The 21768-nt window shown below is 46.3% G+C and overlaps 1 protein-coding gene across 4 annotated transcripts in view; it reads right to left on the bottom strand.

The window, feature by feature from the left end:
- Positions 1-4402: 4402 nt before the first annotated feature.
- The window catches only part of NCAPH (non-SMC condensin I complex subunit H), a 38246-nt gene continuing 20880 nt past the window's right edge, over positions 4403-21768 (bottom strand). For 2 of the 4 annotated variants that reach the window (XM_068564799.1, XM_068564800.1), the window contains exons 7-18: positions 21350-21539; positions 20159-20250; positions 19181-19404; positions 15483-15631; positions 14754-14860; positions 14281-14403; positions 11712-11822; positions 10334-10507; positions 9254-9367; positions 7933-8021; positions 7375-7450; positions 4403-4894 (exon numbers count right to left, since the gene is read on the bottom strand). In XM_068564799.1, coding sequence (XP_068420900.1) covers positions 4835-4894; positions 7375-7450; positions 7933-8021; positions 9254-9367; positions 10334-10507; positions 11712-11822; positions 14281-14403; positions 14754-14860; positions 15483-15631; positions 19181-19404; positions 20159-20250; positions 21350-21539 — 1509 coding nt within the window. In that variant the 3' untranslated portion in view covers positions 4403-4834. Of the gene's footprint in view, positions 4895-5352; positions 5624-7374; positions 7451-7932; positions 8022-9253; positions 9368-10333; positions 10508-11711; positions 11823-14280; positions 14404-14753; positions 14861-15482; positions 15632-19180; positions 19405-20158; positions 20251-21349; positions 21540-21768 lie in introns of those variants that run through there. The other 2 variants (XM_068564797.1, XM_068564798.1) reach the window with 1 other exon arrangement.

Below are 21768 nucleotides of genomic sequence, written 5' to 3'. Positions count from 1 at the left end.
TATTTTCGCCCAGTTTGTAGGTTGTCTTTTCGTTTTGTTTATGGTTTCCTCTGGCTGTGCAAAAGCTTGTAAGTTTGATTAGGTCCCATTTGTTTATTTTTGCTTTTATTTCTATTGCCTTGGGAGACTATCCTAAGAAAACATTGGTTCACTTTACATCAGAGAATGTTTTGCCTATGTCCCAAGAGTTTTATGGTGTCATGTCTTATATTTAAGTCTTTAATCCATTTTGAGTTTATTTTTGTGTGTGGTGTGAGGGTGTGTTCTAATTTCATTTATTTACATTGGCTGTCTAGCTTTCCCAACACACACTCTCCATTGTATATTCTTGCCTCCTTTGACAAAGATTGACTGTAGGTGTGTGGGTTTATTTCTGGGCTCTCTATCCTGTTCCATTGATCCTTATGTCTGCTTTTGTGCCAATACCATGCTGTTTTGCCTACTGTAACTTTGTAGTATTGTCTGAAGTCTGGGAGGGTTATGCCTCCTGCCTTGTTCTTTTTCCTCAGGATTGCTTTGGCAATTCTGGGTCTTTTATGGTTCCATACAAATTTTAGAATTATTTGTTCTAGTTCTGTGAAAAATGTCATGGGTAATTTGATAGGGATCGCTTTAAATCTGTAGATTGTTTTGGGTAGCATGGCCCTTTTAACAATATTAATCAGAAGAGATTTTTAATTAAACACAGAACAAAAATACCCCAACTGCAAGTGGAAAATGTACACGTTGCTAATTTGTGGTTTACTGGCCCAAGGGAGCTGCCCGATTTAACAGCTATGGCTGTGGAAGATGGTGTGTTATTGGCTAAAGGGGCCAGAACTCAGAGTTCAGGTTTAGGGAAAGCAGCTGGGAATTTGAAAGGGAGACATCCTGGCAGTGTGAGACCCTGAGAAGAAAAAAGATAGAAACTCTTGAGCATCAGCTGCCTTCCCCAGGTGACAGTTCAACTAGGTGTCTATGCGGGGACACCTGGTGAAGAGAAGCTTACTCTTGGGAGAGAGCTGTGTGGAGCAAGAGCTGTGAGTTTGATGTTCCTTTCCCCTGGTGCATTCCCCAACTACTTGCATCTCACCTGGAAAAAAATCTGAAGCTGGATGGGCTGGAAGGACAGAGCCCAGAGGGGGTGGAGGAGCTCGAAGATGGGGGAATCTCTTTCCTAACAAGGAAGTCACGGAAAGGACGATCCCATCTCTGCCCAGATCCTTGTTCAATCTCTAAACTTTGCAGGCAGAGGGAAGACCTACGGAATCAGGCCTTAAAAGCAACAGTGGGTAGCTATAAGAACAGATACCAATAACTTCATACCATAGGGGATACAAAGTTAGCAGTTTGAATCCAACTCTTACTTGAGTAAATATCTAAGCATCTTCAGAAGAACATGATAGAATCCAAAGTCACTACAACGTTTTATCTATGATATCCGATTTTTCAACCAAAAAGTACTAAACATGCAAAGAAACAGGATTACATAATCTATATTAAGGAAAAAGAGCATTCAATAGAAATTAATGCTAAATGGGCCTGGATGTTGGATTTTGCAAAGACTTCAAAGTAGCTTTTACAAATATGTTGAAAGAGTTAAAAAGAAAGTATGTTCAGGGACTTCCCTGGTGGCGCAGTGGTTAAGAATCCACCTGCCAATGCAGGGGGCACAGGTCCGATCCCTGGTCCAGGAAGATCTCACATGCTGCAGAGCAAATAAGCCCATGCACCACAACTACTGAGCCCGTGCACCACAACTATTGAAGCCTGCATGCCCTAGAGCCCGTGCACAACTACTGAGCCCACGCGCTCTAGGGCCTACCTGCCTCAACTACTGAGCCCATGCGCCTAGAGCCCATGCTCCGTAACAAGAGAAGCTACAGCAATAAGAAGCCCCTGCTCACGGCAACTAGAGAAAGCCCGTACACAGCAACAAAGACCCAACGCAGCCAAAAATTAAAAAAAAAAAAAGTTCAAATAATTGAAGGAAAATATATAATCAGTGAAGAAATAAGGAATCTCAAAAGAGAAATAAAAGCTACCTTAAAATGGAAATCCTATAGCTGAAAACTATAATAATGAAATAAAAGTTTTCCTATATAGGCTCAAGAACAGATTGGAAATGGCAGAGGAATCAGTAACTTCAAGAGAAACTGATACAAATTGAAGAAAAGAGAGAAAAAAGATTGAAAAATGAATACACATTCTTAGCCTTCAGGGAAATACAAATCAAAACCATAGTGAGATATCACTTCACACCCACTAGGATGGCTAATAATAAAAAGGACTTGCTAACAACTATTGACAAAGATGTGGAGAAACTGGACCACTTACCTGGACACTGCTGATGGGAATGTAAAAGTGGTGCAGCCAGTTTGGAAAACAGCCTGGCAGTTCCTCAAAGGGTTAAACTGAGTTACCATATGACCCTGCAATTCCACTGTTTGTTAGGTATATATCCACAAGAGTTAAAAATATGTCCATACAAAAACGTGCTTGAATGTTTATAGCAGCATTATTCCCAATAGCCAAAAAGTAGAAACAACCTAAATGTCCAGCAACTGATGGATAAACAAAATGCAGTATAGACATACAGTGGAATATTATTCGTCCATAAAAAGGAATGAAGTGCTACAACATAGATGAATCTTGAAGTGAAAGAAGCGAGTCACAAAAGACCACATATTGTGGTATGATTTTATTTATATGAAATGTCCTTAAAAGGCAAATCTGTAGACAGAAAGTAGGTTAATGGTTGCCTTCCCCTCACAACCCCTTATCTTGCTGCCTAGAATATAACGTGATGGCTAGATTCCAGCAGCCACATTGACACACAAGGATGAGGGTTACACATTAGGGATGGCAGAGAGGAAGCTGGAATGATCCTTGGTCTCTTTATGAGTTCATGGAACCGCCACACTAGCTCTGGACTACCCACCTCCTAATGTACTTTACATGAAATAAACTATCTCACATACCCACTTATTTGGGTTTTTTATTATATGCAGCCAAATGAATTCTGACACAGCAACCATATAAATGAGGGAGAAGCTTGCGAGAAGCAGAGTGGAGAGTGGAGGGGAGGGGGGTTCATTGAAGAAGCTGTTACCACTCTTGCCAGTTTTTATCGGCAGCTCGGCCCCTGCCCAGACCCCACTATGGAGAAGTATGCTGGACTGAGAGAAGGAGCGGGCTTGGCTAGTTCTAATCCTGGGAATAAGAGGAGAGCAAGAGGACCAGCACTCCCCCGGCCTGGGAAAAGATGCTGGAGGCTTCAGCCCCAGCAGGACAGGGTGTGAATTTATTTATTTAGCTGCGTTGGGTCTTCATTACTGTGCGCGGGCTTTCTCTAGTTGCGGTGAGCAGGGGCTACTCTTCATTGCAGTGTGCAGGCTTCTCATTGCGGTGGCTTCTCTTGTTGCGGAGCACAGGCTCTAGGTGCGTGGGCTTCAGCAGTTGTGGCACGTGGGCTCAGTAGTTGTGGCTCGTGGGCTCTAGAACGCAGGCTCAGTAGCTGTGGCGCATGGGCTTCGTTGCTCCGCGGCATGTGGGATCTTCCCAGACCAGGGCTCGACCCCGTGTCCTCTGCATTGGCAGGTGGTTTCTTAACCACTGTGCCACCAGGGAAGTCCAGGACAGGGTATGGATTCTCACTCAGTGTCACTGCTTTTCCTGCTAAAGCATGTCCACAAGTCTAACCCTCTCAATACAGCAGAGTGGCTAATATTTTGGACACGATTTGGAAAGCACATTCCTAAGGGGAAGGGATTGATTTTTGTTTTGTGTCGTTTTTGGCCTAGGAGCAAGTTCTTTATTATCAGGAGTAATTACCAATTATATCCTTCACTGCCTCTGACCTATCATCCAAGCTCTGTTTACCCAATGAATGGTGACAGGATGCTCTGGCAGAGACCCAGGACCTGACAAGGACAGAATTACTTGGATCAACATCTACAAGTATTGAGCCTGTGACTTGAGCACATATAGTGTAGTAGCTAATAATAAAGATCTAGAAGCAGATTTCCTGGTTCAAGGCCAACCTCTTTACAGCTGTCTGCTCTTATGTGAATTACTTTACCTTTGTGCACCTGTTTCTCCTCTGTAAAATGGGAGCCGTAACAGTTACGTTCCTTGCAGGGATGCTAAGAGGGCTGAAAAGTCATCCACAGAAGGTACTTAGCAGCCACTTAACGTTCGCAATTTTTACTATTATCACCCTTTAGCAGAACTGATAGGCCCAATGGACCCAATCTTGAAATCCCCACTCTGCTACAAGACAAATCACCTCAGCCCTTAAGCACTTCCTGCCTTATACTGACACGTGGGTCTCTTGTCCAGCTAACGAGTCTGCATCCCCCTTGAGCATAAGGACTAGGTCCGATACTCATGTAGTGGGCACTCAAATAGTTTACCAAGCAAATTATTCCAAATGATTTTATTTTTAAGCATTATATAAACATTTATAAGCACACTTATGATGTATTTTATACACATGGATTTGGTAGCTGTTAAAGGACAAGTGCCTACTGGGAAATTCTTTTCTACAAGAATAAAGTATGGAAACAGAGCAATTTAGGAGACAAACTATACATGGATACAAAGAATGGACACAGTTGCCTAATCAAGGATAGTAAGGACCCTTTCCTCCCTCCTAGGTGGTCACCACAGAACAGAAAACTTTAATCAAGGACAGAGCGTCAGGCAGCTGGTTCCCAGACAGTGAAGGAGAGAAGGGAAAAGCAGCAGACACACAGCGCAGTCAGCCGCAGCCTTGCCACCAGCCCACGGCACTGAAGCACCAAGTGCAGGCATCCTGGTCACTGAGGAAGCAAGGGCTTCTCTCCCCGCGGACTCAATCCCCCTGCCGCACCAGAACATCTGAAAGATCCTCAGTTCCTTCCAGCTTTAGATTCTGAAGGAAGATCAAACACACATGAACTTTGGTATCCACAGGATACAAGAATCAGAAGACAAACTCTGAGGTAACAAGGTGGTGACTACAAAGAACGAGGTTTGTCCCATGACTATAAGTAAAACTGTCACAGCAAATATAATCTGCATGAAAAAGCTGGTTCCAAATCCTTGCCAACCGCAGGGGGAAGAAAGCAAGCCTGCTCTGATTTCTGCAACAATCTCCGTCAACGGTCTAAGAGCTAAGCTCTCGGCCCTGGAAGGAGCTGTGGGAAGTGATAGGGAGGCCACCAGGGGCCATGGCACACGTGTGTCAGCCCTGCCATGCATGACCTTCTCCAGGCCCTTCCCTCACTGCTCGGGAACCTCAACCCTTGGCGATGGCCATGACGGCCACGCTCTCCCTCCCATCCCTGCACAGGCCTTTTCCCTGCTCCCACTCCCTCCCCGAGCCTCCCATCCCCTGGATCCTCCACCAGCCCCAGGCAACCGTCCCCTCAGGACTAAACAGCCGTCAGAAGCCCTTCCTCACACGGAAGACTAACTGCACCAGGACCATCGCTCCCTTGCCTGGCGCTGGAGGTCGGCATGGTGTGGTGGCGCACCTTCCTCTCCTGCTAAAGACGGAAAGCACAAACCTCACCTCCCAGGCGACAGCTGCGGGGGAGCTCGTTACCAGAGCGGTAGACGACGAGTCCAGATGGGAGTGAAAAACCGGGAGCAGGCAGGCCTAAAAGGGGTCACATTCTGGCACAAGGTGTTGTAAGATTTCTCTTGGTGGCTCTAAGCTCTGAGTTACCCCAGATCCCTGCAGATTATCTGGTAACTTGGCCAGTGTTACCAGTCAGATCTTCTCAAATAGCCCAAAGCTCAGCCCAACAGGTCATGGTCTTGGGCCATCTCCTGATTCTTCAAATGCTGAGCCCCCTGGGGCCCCTCAGAGAGATTTGGTGGCAGCAAAGCACGAGAAGCTGGCTCTGCCACTGGGGGAGGCGGGGTGGTGCCACAGCCAGAGCACATGGACCTCAGTGAAGCCTGGAGTCACTCGTGCTTTCCAGCCGCGTGTCTGCTTGGCCCCAGCCTACCGGGAACCGAGTGGAGGCGCTAAAGCCGCTCCCTCACAGCAGAGACACGCGGCCCAGGGCAGCACTGACCCTCCAGCTGCTGCGACTCAGTGACGTCACTAACACTTAGAATTTGGACTCAGGCTAAGTTTCTGAGCTTTGGTGGCACCCGACATTTTGGGGGACTGCGCGGGCTAGGGGAACACACCCCGTGGGAGAGTCCACCAGCACCTACGCCCACTAGGATGCTGTGAGATTCCAACCTCACTCAGAAAAGCTTAGCAGGGACTACCCTGGTGGCGCAGTAGTTAAGAAACCGCCTGCCAAGGCAAGGGACACGGGTTCAAGCCCTGGTCTGGGAAGATCCCACATGCCACGGAGCAACTAAGCCTGTGCGCCGAAACTACTGAGCCTGCGAGCCACAACTACTGAAACCCGCACGCCTAGAGCCCGTGCTCTGCAACAAGACAAGAAACCACAATGAGTAGCCCACGCACCGCAATGATGAGTAGCCCACACACCACAATGAAGAGTAGCCCCCGCTTGCGCAACTAGAGAAAGCCCGCGCGCAGCAACGAAGACCCAATGCAGCCAAAAATAAAAATAATAAAAATAAATAAATTTATAACAACAAGAAAAAGCTTAGCAGCGTTACTTTGAACGTGTCTAGCCCCAGCACTGGTGATGCTCACGGCCTATGCTACAGCCCAGCCCACAGTCCCAGGGACACTAAAGGACACCAAGTCTCAAGCAGCACCAAATGCACGGGCTTGCTGGCTGCCTCGCCGGGGTGCCTCCCGGGAAGCGTCCGCCGGCCCGAGAAGATGGGTCTCGCCTGCTCCTCAGTGACTGCCCCACGGCCGCCCGCTCAGCCGTCGGCTGGCACGGCACGAGGAGGAGCCGGCACACTGTCACGGTCAGCTCTCCTGCTGTCTCCCTCCTGCGACAGACGTCTCTGGTCCCGAGACATCCTTCACAGCCCATGGCGGCTCAGCGTTGCTGGCGCTGCCTCTGCGTCTCTGCTCTCTCCCTGCGTCTGTTTCCATCCAGCCTCATCTCTCCCCGCTTTTCTCCGCCACGTTTCCCACATGTCCTGACGTTGGCACTGGCAGGATGGGGCCTTTAAAGCCTTTGACACCCAGTGATGCAAAAGCACCTTATGTTTCAAGGTGGAAACTGAAAGATCACAATTTCAGCATCTAAAATTTTCCCATTTGGGTCCTCCTCATAATTTTCATTTCTAATCATACCTGTTGGCCTTTTTCTAAGTTATTTTTAGGTGTCTGGTTAATGCTCTGGGTTGAAGGTACTACATAAGTTTCTGTATTTAAGATGTCCTATGAGGCCGCCCATGAATAATAAAAAGCTCCAGTAGGTTGACACAGAGAACACGCCCACGCTTACCAGATTTACCCACCTTTTCATTGGCTAAATGTAGGAGACACGCAAAGGCCAGAGGTATGGAGAGGTTCTGAGCCATGAGGGGAGGCAGGCTGTAAAACAAAGAGGCTAGTAAGTATTTAGCTGTCACTGCAATTTGAGGAACAAAGGCTCTTTCATCAAGTATGAATACACATGGTCAGTGAATAAACTAATGAGAAATAAAGAAACATTTCAGATGCCTTTTAGAAGCAGGTTTTTCCAGTTTCTTATTAGGAAATAAAATATTTCCAGTTCCATTCCAGCCACTGGTGCAGAAAAATGCCTTTTTAAAGGTGGGCTACATTAACTCATTTATCAATGCAGAGAAGAAACAGAAAAACTGTGAGAAGTGTGAAAGTGGCAGGTCCGTGTACAGAGGGGTCTGTCATACCAACAGCCTGGGCTCGCGCTCCCTCAGCTGGGGCTTGGAGGAGGAGGGGGCTCGGGGGGAAGAGGGGAAGGGGGAGGAGGAAGGGGGGGAGGGGGAGGGGAGAGGAGGAGGGGGGAGGGGGAGAGGAGGGGAGGGGGAGGGGAGGGGTCTGTTGGCAAGCACCTCTTCTGCAGGTCCTTTGTGAGCCCACTGAGCTTCTTGTCAGCCACCTGTACTGGGTCCCCTGCTTCTCCATTTTCTCTGTGGTTTGCCTGACAGAAGAAAGGACACTCAGAGATCAGACTGGGCCCAGTTTACTTTCGAGAGAGCAACATAAGCTTATAAAGCTGTATCTCTAAAAAGAAAAGCCTACATCAGAATGAAACCAAAACAATTTCTTCGGTACATTTTGAAGAAAAAGGATCCATAGAGGGACCCAGTGCCTCAGCCCTAGACCCTAACACTGACATCGACGGGGGTGGGGGGTGGGCGGGCGGACAGGACTGGGTGATAATATAGATGAAACATTGATAATGGGCATTGAAGTGGTCATTGATTATACTATTTTCTGTCTACTTTTGAATATTGTCATAATAAAGAGTTGTTTGTTTAAATAAACCTATATTAACCAGAATCCCTGGAGGACAGGGTATTATGAGTCATTTAAATTCAAAGGTTAAACAGAACCCTCTTCCTACTCTTTAAAAAGTACATTTCTCTTATATTTGCATCCCATCCCACTTTAATTGATAAAACCTTATGAATATGACTGAAGCTTTATCTGACATCCAAGACTACAGCTCAGGGTCCTTAATCAAATCATGCATTTTCACTTCTCAACCAGCAGGGGAAGGTATAATAGAATGTGTTGAGTTTGGAAAGCTCAGAACATTCTCTGAGCAGAAGTCTAGAAGAGGAGATGGAAGGATTCTAGTTAACCAGAGAGTTCCATTTATTTGGAACAAGTTAATCAGGGTTTCACTTTGCTCTAAAGGAGAGACAATTTGACAGCATCATATATATACATATATATGTATACATAATATATATAACTACTTTCCTACTTTCCCAATTCAGAATTATTAGATCAAAGAGCTTAAACATTTTTGGGGACCTGAGATGTTAGAAGCTGCTTTCCAAAAGGGTTATTTATCAACTTAATTTGCGCCAGCAGCGAATAAGTACTCCAGTTCTTCCTCTAACTCCATACTGAAAAATGTTGTTTAATTGCTAAAGCTGTTATTTTAAAGCAGCATAAAGATGCCGTCATTTGTATTTTTTGATTACGAGCAAGGTTGAGTAATGTCCCATACCCTAGTTTACCATCTGTATCACCTTTTGTGTGGCCTGCCTGTTCATATACTTGGTTCATTTCAGAGGTGTGATGTCTTTCTTGTATTTTTGAATGAATGCTTTCCACATTAGCGCCACTGATCTAGGAGCTCAGACACAAGCCGCACCCTCCTCCATGCTGGGCACCTACAGAATGAGTGGAACCCATTACCTCTGCATCCGCCTGCTTGGGGATCTCCGTCAGCAAACTCCACATGCTCTGCTTCAACTTCTTCATGTCCATCTTTTTGGCAGCCTTAGCATACTGAATTTCAATTTTATTTACCTGAAATAGGTATGTAACGAGTAAAACTAAGCAGAAGAAAGAGGCATTTACCACCAGCTCTTTGTAAAAAGAAAGTCTGGAGTTCAAATAATGAAAAAATCTAGTTTATACCACAAAGTTATAGAGCTTTCTTTGGACATACACAGAGTCCCTCATTTCAATCTAATTTATTTTTGATCAAGTACAGTCTTCGTTAAGGATATCCTGGAATTCCAGTGTAAGAGATAAGTGAATCAAATATATATGAAAGCACCAAGCCTGTCACTTGGTAGGGAATAGATGCTTGATGTATGATAATTTAATATGAGTTGAATCTGGCCAAGATTTTCCAGAGCCAAATAGCTAGCCTTACCCAACCAGCATAGAAACCCATTTTCTCTGCCTGCACCCTTCATTCACACAGTTTGCTTGTGTGACTGGCTCACCCCTAGTCATATGGCTTATCACAATCTTTGGAGAGATGGCTAGTTCCACACAAACACAATTAGCATAATTAGTCCAGTGGCGCAGTGGTTAAGAATCCACCTGCCAATGCAGGGGACACGCGTTTGATCCCTGGTCCGGCAAGATCCCACGTGCCGCACAGCAACTAAGCTCATGCGCCATAACTACTGAGCCTGCACTCTAGAGCCTGCGAGCCACAACTACTGAAGACTGCGCCTAGAGCCCGTGCTCCACAACAGGAGAAGCCACTGCAATGAGAAGCCCACGCACTGCAACGAAGAATAGCCCCTGCTCATCACAACTAGTGAAAGCCTGTGCGCAGCAACAAAGACCCAACACAGCCATAAATAAATAAATACATAAATAAATGAATGAATGAATGAATGAGCCACTTATAGAGCAATGGGTTAAAATCGAGAAGGAAAACAATCAAGCTCAGACCAATGTGACTCTCATGAGAGATACAAATTAAACAGATCTCAGGCAAACAATATCAGATATAATTCTTGGCTTCCTCTTTACCTTCTGGGGCTCAGCTACCAGATTTGACTCCCCGTAAGTGGTGATATCTAATCCTTGGACTTCAGGCGCGTCATCGTTGTCTTGTGTTGCCGTAGGGGGATGGCCAGAATGGTCAAAGGTCCCAGCTGGTCCCACAAATAAGTCATCTGACTCTTCATAATCACTGTCAGCAGCCTGAGCAAGGAAATAGCTCTTCAAGTTCTCGGCAGAGCTGTTTGGGGGGCTTAGAAATATCCTTGACACAGATTCCGTACACAGCAAGAGCAGAGCACCTGAGAGTTCGTGACACTGAGTCAAACCTAGAATGGACTTCTAGGTCCTCTAGTCATCTTCCTGTTGCACATGCACCCTACTAGAGAGGCGTCTGTTAACTGAGCCCTCTGGAGTGAGAGCTAAAAGGAATTCAGTAATCACAACAGCCAGTGTCCCTCTGCTTCTAATGGATTTAGGATTTCATTTTACAGAAAGCACTCCTGAAACACCAGAGACGTGACCTGTCGGCTGGCCACAAGCAGGGGTCCTGCTGGGAGCCGGTGAGAAAGTCACTCCTGGACTGAGCCCAGCAGGACAGACCAGGTCTCTGGGGTGGGGCCCAGGAACCGGTTAACAGGCTCTCTGGGTGACTCTTAGGCCTACTGAGCTTGAGGAGCACTGCTCAAGAGGCCAGTCTGGATTTTTACTAAAAGGTAACAACCTAATTCTCTTCCAAGCAAGAAAATAAGGTGAATAAACTATTCTTCCAATTCTTTCCCTTCTCCTCACTTGCAGGGACACAGATGGGGCCTAATATTTCCCCCCTTTCTGTTATATTTCCATCTGCCATCTCATTCATAGAGTCATAGAAGGGATTTTGAGATTATTTAGTCTAAGTTCGAAAGATGGGGAGTAGTTTGTACAAGTTCACAATGTGAGAACCAAAATCAGAGCTACAAACCTGGTCCCCTGAGATCCACCCTCTACACTTTCTTTTTCCCCATTAGGACACAACCGTCTTCACATGTCTATGTGCTATGTCTCCCCAGCCAAAAAATATTAGCTCGTAAGAGTAAGAAGAGTGTTTCTTTTCCTTTGAAATCCCAAAAGAGCCAAGATAAGTGCTTTGTACAGGCTCAAGACTCCATCCGCATCTTGACGGTTTACTGGAGTATGTCCACTTTTTTCCTGTGTACAGAGCTTAGAGTAAGGCAGGCCAAGGTTCTGGCTGTTGCCTCAGCTCTGCTCAGTTCTCTGATGCCTGGGGCAGGGCAAGCATCCACAAGCCCCCGCCTGATTCAGAATTTCCTCTAGTCATCTGCCATACAGGAAAGGGCGAGAAGGGAAGCAGGAGAGAAACACTCTGCTGCTTAGAAGAGAGGACGGAGCGCTTGCCCCCGTTTACCTGTAATCCAGGGCAAAAGTTGGAGGTGTCATTAGGGTTGTTGTAATCATAGTCTTCAATTTCTTCACAGTGCTCGGTCCCTGCCCTCTGGCCGTGGGCCATCTTGAGTAACTAGAATGAAGGAAAAAACAACTGAAGAAAGCAATTTCTAGAAAAGCAGCTAGTAAACTAGGTTGGGGAGATAACCTTAGTTCCTACGATCATGTCCCAGAACATTAGGGTTATAAGGGCCCTGAGAGGTCATCTAATCCAGCCAACTTCCAACTAACCACACAACTCCACGCTAGAGCAAGCCCGGGGCAGCAGGGCTCCGAGCCGCCATCCATCCCAAATACACCAGAGCAGCTGGTTTGCAATTAGGTCTGCACACAACTTTATTTGAAAAAGTGTTCCTTCACTAAAAACAAAACCACCTACAACTATCTGAAAAGAAGTCCACTTGTTGCTGCTTGAAGAATTCTGACGGAAAACTCAATCACTACTTTAATTCACAGGCAGCTGGTCCCATTCCTGGACCATCACTGTTCCCCACATAGCTACAGGGAGAAACCCGAGCTCTGCTCCCTGTCACCACATCTGCGGCTCTTGTTCCGCCTTTGAGGGCCTCACAGAACAAGTCTGCCTCCTCTTTTGGGAGTGCCTGTCGACCAGAGCCCTTCAGATTTGCAGGCCCTTAGGCCAGTGATCCTCATCTGGGGTGTGTGTCTTTGGGGTGAAGGAAATGGAATTAAAGGTGTGTACAGTTTACAGAAGCACATTGAATATTTTAATATAAATATATACTCCAAAATAGCCCCCCAAAACCCCTCAATGGTTTTGTATTACAAATCCAAAAATAAACAATAGATATTTATTAAGCAATGCCCACTTTCTTCCACTTTCCTTCATATGGCACAATTTCTAGATCCCTCTCCACTTAGAATAATACTCTCCTCTGGACACACTCTAAATTGTCCATAGTCTACAAGAAATGTTTCAGGAAGGGTATGTGACCCCCCTCATGTATTGGCTGGTTGCTATTAGAATCACCCTTTAAGATATTAAACTGGATGGGTGGTTGACCTGTATAGTCTCTAGCCAGACTGAGTGCTTAATAGTCCAGTGTTTACTTTCCAGTGTTTAATAGCCATTGTCCTAGTGTAGCTCTACTGGAAGGACGAGGTGAGGAATCTCGGGATCCTGCTGCCGGGCTGCCCTACTACACATGCAGGGAAATTTGTCCCTGTGGATAATCAGAAGCAGGAGTTCCTTCCTCTATAAGAAACAATTATGGAAAAAAAAACCACACAAAACACAGAAAACTCCTGGAGTGCAAGGATCAAACGACTTTCTACAACCTTCACATCTGAATATGCAAATTACCACCTAAGCCACATTCTTCAGTGTTCATAGTAAGGGCCTGAGGAAGGAGAAGGTGGCTTGTGGCCATGGAAAGCAGCTGGAGTTGGGCCGGGCTTGGCGGAAGTGTCCTACCGTCTCCCTTCAGCTCCCCAGCAGCCTGGCTCTGCTCCTCCGCCCCAGGGCTTTATTTTCTGATTACAGCAAGCAGCTGCTGGCATCTAAGCGATACTGAACCATGACCACAGTTGCTACTACTGCTGCAACTTTGTATCTTTCTGCATTTTTTTTCTTTTTTAAAATTGAGGTATAATTGACATGTAACAGTACATTAGTTCTTTCTGCATTTTTAAGAGTATTTTTGCTAATTGAACAGTATTGATTATAAAGAAAATTATGAGTGTTGGATTATAAAAACAGAATGTGAGATACCAGTGAATTCAGGGAACTGTATACATATCATTAAGCCTTGTGGAGAAACAGGCAAAATAAGGAAGAGGAAACTGTAGACTGTTTGTATACTTGACACCACAAGATTAAAACAACCAGGAATGCAAATGAGTAGAGGATCCAGATAAAACAGAACTTAGCATGACCCACTGCCTGGTTACCCTGGCAACGGGAACACCCTCTTGCTGCTTAGCACCACCAGAGGGGCCACAGGCAAATGAAGTGAATAGCGACTGGGGTGCACACTGGCTAGTCTAGAGAGCTCACCTGAACAGTCATGGAAGGAGCGCAGGCAGGCTGTGCAGCGCTACGGAGCCCCCGAGGACTGGCACCTACGTCGCCCTGCATGTCACAGTGGGCTCACATCTACACCTTGATCATGGGGAGGCAATGTGGGCTGGGGAAAGCACCTGGCTAGTAAATCCACAACTATCATGAGAAAGTGAAAGAATCAAGAAATAACTAACAGCTTGTAAAAGCCTTGACAAAAGGTTGTTTATCCCCCTTGCATTTCGGCAAGTAGGCCAGAGTGTCCAGCAGTCCAACCAGGTGAGGTATTTCCAAGTCTTGAGTGTGCATCTGTCCTGTGAGTTTTTCCCTCCGGCTCTGCCTTACCCATGCGATCTCCCGGTAACTCCCCTGGGCTAACATGAATTCCTCCTCACGTGTTCTCCTTCTCCTGAAGGGCACTGACAATCACACTACCCGCCACTTGATACCTCTGATGCTAAGAACAGGTTCAACAACAACATGACCTCAAGGAACCTAAGAACAGCCTTACCCTGGTGCCTGGTTTGAGATGCAGCTGGACAAGATTTTCAGTCTCATAGTGGAAATCTGTAGGAAGAGTTGTGGCTCTCCAATTCTGGTTCTCCAAAGTGGACTTGGTCAGAACAGTAGCAGCCTATTAATTAAAAAAAAAAAGGGTAGTTTTTAGGCATCTTTAATAAAAATGGTATATATATATATACTTTTTTTTTTTTTTTGGAAGGCGCTTGGGAAGGGTTTGAGCAGCACTGATCTTCCTACTTCTGTGTAAAGGAGTGATTCTCTTAGACCTTATTCATATTGATTCTCTCTGCCACTGAGTTTGGGACTATTTCTTAATTCCTCCAGGGATTGAGGGAGAATGAAGCCATCCATTTACTCTAAGAGTTAAATTTATAATGAATTCTTTAAAACCACATCTAAAAGGGAAAGAGGAGTGCAAAGAGTAATTTAAGAAGCACAAATGATAATAAATCCAGCACAAACCTTTGTTTTTCGAAAATATACATCAAAGTCAATATCATCGTCAAAGTCGATTTCAAAATCCTTCTTCGTGCTCTTCTTTCTGTTCTCTGATTGCGAGGTAGTATCTTCTGCAGAAATGAACACAGATGTCAACACTGCTCACTTCTGTGGCCTCTTTACTCATCTTGCAAGATCACTTGACAGCCTTACCAACCACAAGGCAGCATTTGTGTCTGAGCATCATAACAGCACTAGGAAAGGCAAATCATACACCTAATATTTATCCCTATAATTTGTGTTTTTGACAAGAAAACAATACTAAAAAGATATGCTAATTAATCACTTCTTTTCAAAGAGAGAATGCAAACATTTAACACTGGCACAGCACTTCAGAGGGCTGCGGAGTGCTGCCGGTGCAGTAACTCGCACAGCCCTCTGGAGCCTGGGGGCGCATTCCCACCTCTAGCCACTGTTTGAAGTCACATGGGTGCTGGGGTCAGGACAAAGTCACAGGCCAGCTCTCCTGACTCTGGGCACTCACTCTTCCCACTCAGAGGCTTCAGTCTTAACTGATCCCTCATCCCAGGCCAGGCCAACTGACTGTCCAACCAGGAGGCTGCTTATCTGTGTATTTCTACAGCTTGTCAGGAGGTACAAGACAGTGACTGGCATTTCCCTTCCTAGGCTGAACTGCTGACTGGCTGGTCACCTGCACTATCTCTTCTTAGAGTTCTGTCTAGAAGTACATACGTTTGTGCCGGAGTCTAAAGCGCCAGTGATCCGGGCCAGCCCACATCGACATGGTTCGGGGGCTAAAGTAGGAATACTCTCCAGGTTTCATGGATAGAAGGGGACACAAGCTCCAAATGTCTCCATCCCCGAGGGGAGTCATTTCTTCTCTGCAACACATGTGAAATCATGTTTTAACATGTACAATCATGCACGTGGTGATATATACAAGACAATTGTGTATTTACACATAAAGCAGCATGTGACGCAGCTGCAGACTCTACCTACTTTTCCACAAATGGGCAACATTTCTAAGAGTAAGTCCAACATAAATCATCATTAATAAGCCATTAGTTTTTACTTAATCGGTGCTTTTGCTTCTCTTCATTTTATAATATGATCGTATCTATATAAGTACTTTAGATGTTTCAAAGTGCTTCATAAAATGAAGTTTACCCATTTGAGAGACAAGAACACAGAAAGAAATTGAGTTTTTATATAAGACTGCACAGCTAGTAAAAGCCAGAACTGGGAGCTGGACACCATCCCCTGAATCCCAGCCTCAGGGTCTTGCCACACACAAGGCTTCCTGCCACGTGACATGGTAACCGCGTTCCTTCTTCACCATGCTTCCATAAATGAGGGCTCCACTCACACTGCTGTACTTCCTACTGAAAGTGAAAAACATGTTATTCTAATTTATGTTCCCCACATGATTGGGGGCCCCCCTTATAATCTATCTGTTAAACCATCTAGCTTTATTCTTTGCTGTGTGTGAAGTGCCTAACTGGCCCATCCAGCGTGGCAATTTTGGGTTGGTTTTTCACCCTCTCTGCAAGGTACTAGAATGTGTGAGGTAGCTTTCACCTAAAGGCCCCTGCCAGGTCAGAAAGCCTATTAGTGCTGCTGTAGTGCCCTCTAAAGGTAATGGCAATGAGGAAACTTCACACGGCGAGGACCTTTTCACCTGTATTGAGCCATACATAAAAATCTCCTTTACATCAAGCCTATGGAATAAGCTAAAAAAGCTTTAAAAGAAGGAATTTGCCTTTATCTACAGAATCTTTTTTTAAAAACCAGTAAACTGTATTTGTATAGTTACTGTGTGATAAAAACTTAATTTTAAAAATTAAACTATACTAGGGACTTCCCTGGTGGTCCAGTGGTTAAGACTCCTTGCTCCCAATGCAGGGGGCCCGGGTTTGATCCCTGGTCAGGGAACGAGATCCCGCACGCCCGAATTAAGAGCCCGCATGCCGCAACTACGGCCCAGCACAGCCAAATTATTAATTAATTTAAAAATTAAATTAAAATATACTTTAAAATCCCCACTTTTAGTCTGTGACTGCCCAGCCTGTGTTGTTAAGTAATAACTGTACTGCACTGTACTGCATTTCTCCCTGAGGGAGAAAGAAGACAGCTTCAGGAGCATCCCCACTCAATTCTCAGATACTCTCCTGTTAAAGCAATGGCGATTGGGAGGGCAATTTATTGGGAACTTACAGGCAAAGCTCTAAAGAGCTTGGCTCCCATCTTCTGAGAGTCTGTGGGCCAGAACCAGACTGAGGCCCTTGAGGCTTGAACTCTAGCCTTTTAATAATTCTTTCAATACACAATGCCATGTGGCAGGTACCCTACTGGTCCCAACTCCCCCACTCACCAACTAACTTAATCCATAGCCCACCCCTCCATCAGGCTTCTCTCTGCCCTCTGGAGGGAGTCTTTGCTTCTTCTACCCACCCCCACAACCACAAGTCCCCTCCTTCAATGTAGCACCAGCTCAGTCATGCTGCACTACTAACCGCAGGTTAAAGGTCTCCCCAGTTAAGTGCTCTGGGGTGGATTCTACCATCCACAGCTCATTACGTGCAGCCAGGATTGGCCAAGGGTGCAGGGCAACTCCCAGCTCCACCCCATTTCCTACCCTCTCTGAGCCTGTTTCCTCACCTGTAAAACGGGGATAACAGGACCTAATTATAGGGTTGTTGCAAGGATTAAGTGATTGTATTTTATATATTATATAAATTATGTGAAATAACGCAGGTAAGGCACCTGGCAGAGTGTCTGGCATGAAGTCAGGATAATAAGGAGCTCAGTAAACATCAGATACTACTATTATCATCTAGTCCCAACCGTTCACTTTATGGGTGAGAAAACAAAGACCCCAAAGGTGATGCCACTTGTCCCACATCTCACAGCCATCCATGGCAGGGTCAGGCTTCGTTCAGTGCAAACACTTGCTGAGCTCCCGGGAAGCTCCCTATCCTTATGCCAGGGGTAAGGATTTCAAGATGGACAAAACCCTAGACTAGAACCTAAGTCCCCTGCCCCTAATGTGCTTGCTCAGTAGGATGGAGTCTAAGATTTTGTTCTGTCTGGAACTGGGGAGAGAAATGGAGACATTTGTTCAAAATTTGTTCAAAATAACCATCTATGGTTATACGGTTATAACAAAATAACAAAATGGAAGTGACTAAAGTCCTTCACTACACCAGTTCCTCAGATGTCACCTCATTGTTTAGCAAAAGTGATAGCTCTTCTCTGACATTTGAAAATGGTATTAAAAGAGCTCATCCCTCCAACCTGCCTACCATTTCCCACTTCTTAGAAGACAGGATGGGAAAAGGGACAAAATCACAGGTCTGGTAATAGTAAAAATCAGGAGAGGAGGGTTCTAAAAGGGCCTAGGGGGGTAATTTTTCCTTGAGATCCAAACATTCAGCCCCTTGACTTCTACTCAGATTTGAAGAGGCATTATCAGTCTAATCATTCCCCCCATGGGCAGACAAAGTGAGCTCAAGAAAGCAATCTCATCCTGGAGACACTCAAGCAACGCTCCCGAAGGGATCTCTGCCTCGGTGGGAAATTATACTGGACAACTTCTAAAGTTTCGCACATACTAAACCAGCTTGCCTGTCCCCACTCCCAGGTTTGCCAAGCTGCTGCTACAGGCACAGGGTTATCAGAGGGTCTGTTTGTTCTAGTCTCGTGGAATCTGCTACACCCAGGCCCATTCAAGACCTTTAGAGGCCCTCGACACTGCAGGATTGTGGGATCCTGCTTCCCGATCATATTCCAAATTAAAATAATACTAATCTATTAAGTACATATAATAAAGGCCAACAAAGTTCAGATTGTCTTATGATGCTTACTAATCAAAAATCTAAATTACTAGAGACCAATTCTACCATCTCCCACACCCCATATGCTCATTTTTACCTGCTTTTTTAGTTTTCCTTGCTTTGCTCATCCCCGGTCTACCTATCTTATGACCAACACTGCCCAGACCCATCTTTGCCCTTTAGGCAGGGGCCACTTTTTTCTGGTAATCAACACATAAGCCTGTTTTCTGTCTATAACTGATACGGAGTGATTCAGCCAAAAGCCAGACCATGTGCAGGGCGTCGAAAGGGAGCACCCTCCATGCTACCAAGATGGAGGTGGTGAGGACAGCCACCAGTGAAGTAGCTACTATAACCCAGCACTTTATGTATTTTAGTTCTATGCTTATGGACTCCTGCAATGTCAGGTTTATGACCAATAAGTGGCTGAGCTGACATTCAAAGGCAGATTGATTCCACGGTGAGTCAGAATGGCTCAGCCTGTGTGACAACACAGTACACAAGCCCAGCCAATCACAGAGACGAAATTAGACTGTCCCAGCAGGAAATCTGGGAAAACTCCTACGGGAACATTTCCCGTGGCCCTGAGTGCCTTACTGGCAGCTCTGAACGTGGCAGGGCTCCTTCCAGCTCCCGAACTTGGTGTGACCCCCAGCTGCGGTGTGATCCCCAGCTGCGGTGTGGTCCAGGTCATCACTGGCATCAAAGTCGTCCTCCAAGGCCCCAACAGGGAAGTCCCCACAGTCGCTCTCCTCCACCTCGGCATTGATGTCAAACACCTGATCGTTCTTCTTAAACTTGTCCATCAGGGCCGACACCGACTGGAAGGGACAAAGAGAGCCCCCAGTTCTCTGCATTCCCGTCACCACCCCCGCCACTGCTGGAGGACCCCCCCCACCCCCCGCCTCCTCGGAGCCAGTGTTCTCACGAGAGCAAAGCACTGAGGAAGTTTATATTGTGCGGCACAGGATGAAGCTGTATTGTCGTTAGGCACATTTTGTAAAACATGGAACAGGAATCTGCATCCTTTAACTACATGTTTAGAGAAGACAGTTTTCCATGGAAACCATTTATTTTGGAGGTTGTAGTAAGTAGGCTAAAGGGGGCCAGGCTAAAAATACACAGAGGAAAGCTTTACACATGATAATTTCTCCGGAAACTCTGTGCCAAGGGACTCAACCCTGAAGAGGAGGAAATTCCTCGAGCTTGACAGCAGCCTAAGAGACCAGAGGCCACTGGGACAACCATGTTTGAGAGTAAATCTGATAAAAATCGTGCACCTAGGCATGGAAGGATTGCCTTACCCTGGGGAAGCAGACACGAAGTTGATCCCAGTACTCTAATCCCAGCTGGCTAGTGGGCCTGCTGCAGCACACAACACCACTCCCACCCCTGCCCCAGGGTTTAGTCCCTACGGAGGAGCCAAAGGAAATATTTTCTGTACTGCTGGCTAAATAAAAACGATGCCACAGTTTTGGTTCCCATTGGGCAGAACTAATCTTAGGCCATCTCACTGAAACCACAAGCTGTTGGAGAAATGCCCAGAGCCCTCAGAAGTCCAGAAATTGACCACACCTCATTATGCGTTTCACTGTCCCATTTAGTGAACTGGAACCCCGCCAGGGAAGGGCAGATCTGGCGATCTTCCACACACTGCTGCAGGGGCGCTGGGAGGACAGGAAGATCACAGAGAGGGTTCAGAGCAGGATGGAGACACGCCTCACCCCCTCAAGATGACCAGAGCAGCACCACGGAGGGAGGGGCACGGCCACCTCCTGTTTCTCGGGAAGAGGCTGGCTGGCAGCTGATCTGTTCGCAGACCACTCTCCTGGGAGAGGGCGTGCACTCAGGCACATGCCTGCACTAGAGGCAGGCTCCACAATGGCATCCCAGGAATTAGGAAAACACTAGAGCAGAAACCCGAAGCACAGACTCTGACTCTGAAATAGACTCCGTGCCCTATGCTAGAGTTGGGAAATCAAAAACCCATCCTTAAAGCATAGTTAAGTGCACAGCCAATTGTGCAATGCCACTTATTCTAGTCCCAAATTAAACTAGGTACAGATTACCTACCCCAGTTGAGTGCATACACCTGGACAATTGTTAGTACAAAATAGTTATACTCAGCAAATTTTAGACAAGAATAAACAGGAGGAGAATGGGCCCCGTAACATCTGCGTAGCCCTGCAGAGGGGAGGAACAATTTCATGTAACACACGAAAATCATTCCACGGGAGAACAGCGCCTGGCCCTCACACCACCCTGGGCCTGTCCTCAGAGGATCTCCCAGAGGGGGGCGTGGGAGGGGGATAAAATCACTGCCAAGCCAGTATGAGGGACTGATAACAGGACAGATCTGTTCCCAGACCACCACGGCGGATTCTGAAAACAGTTCACAAAGCCCTCTTCTCCTCAGGACCCCCTGGGTTAGTAACAGGCCTCTGGCTCAACAAGTCTCTTAAAGCCCCTCTCCCAAGTCCAAAACTCTGACACTCCAGGGTGACTGTGAGAACTGACTGCTAGCAGGGCACCTGAAGGACGTGGCACATACAGACCACGAGCACTGGCTACTACTGTTGAAGACTCCATGCTGCAGACAGGACGAAAACTTAGTTTCTCCCGAAAAAATGCCCATTTTGTCATTCCATAGGAACCTTCCGGGCAAATAAGCAACAGAAGAGCACGATGGGCTTACTACACCCATGGTTATGTAGAAACTTCTCTGATGACTGAACTGCTCTGCTAAAAGGCATCACGTGGACCTACCTTTTAAATCGGTCATTTCCACCCAACCTAAATCCGGCAAGTCAAGAGGTTCTCCAGTGGAGAGAGTCTGGACATCGGAGGGAAAGAGCAGCTCACTTCTATAGTCATGGCAGTGGAGGGTGGAGAGAAACACCCCTGCTGTACTGCACTCATCAAACGAGGCTGCCGTCTTCTGGAACATGGGATCGATCTGAGCAGAAAAACAGAGGGAACCCAGAATTATGGGATGTAGCCAAAGGAAATAGAAAATCTCATTCACTGGACCCTGCTCATTCACAGCTGCATATACTGGATTGAAATGTCTCTGCACATGATCAGAAAAGGGGGAGGGCCTTTCTAATTGATCAGGTAAAATCCCATCCCAGTTCAAAAGGAGGGCTGTACGTGGCCAGATGGATAAATGTACACAGTAAATGGTG

Source organism: Eschrichtius robustus, chromosome 15, assembly GCF_028021215.1.
Source record: "Eschrichtius robustus isolate mEscRob2 chromosome 15, mEscRob2.pri, whole genome shotgun sequence".
Lineage (NCBI taxonomy): Eukaryota > Metazoa > Chordata > Mammalia > Artiodactyla > Eschrichtiidae > Eschrichtius > Eschrichtius robustus.
This window is presented reverse-complemented; position numbering and strand designations above follow the sequence as displayed.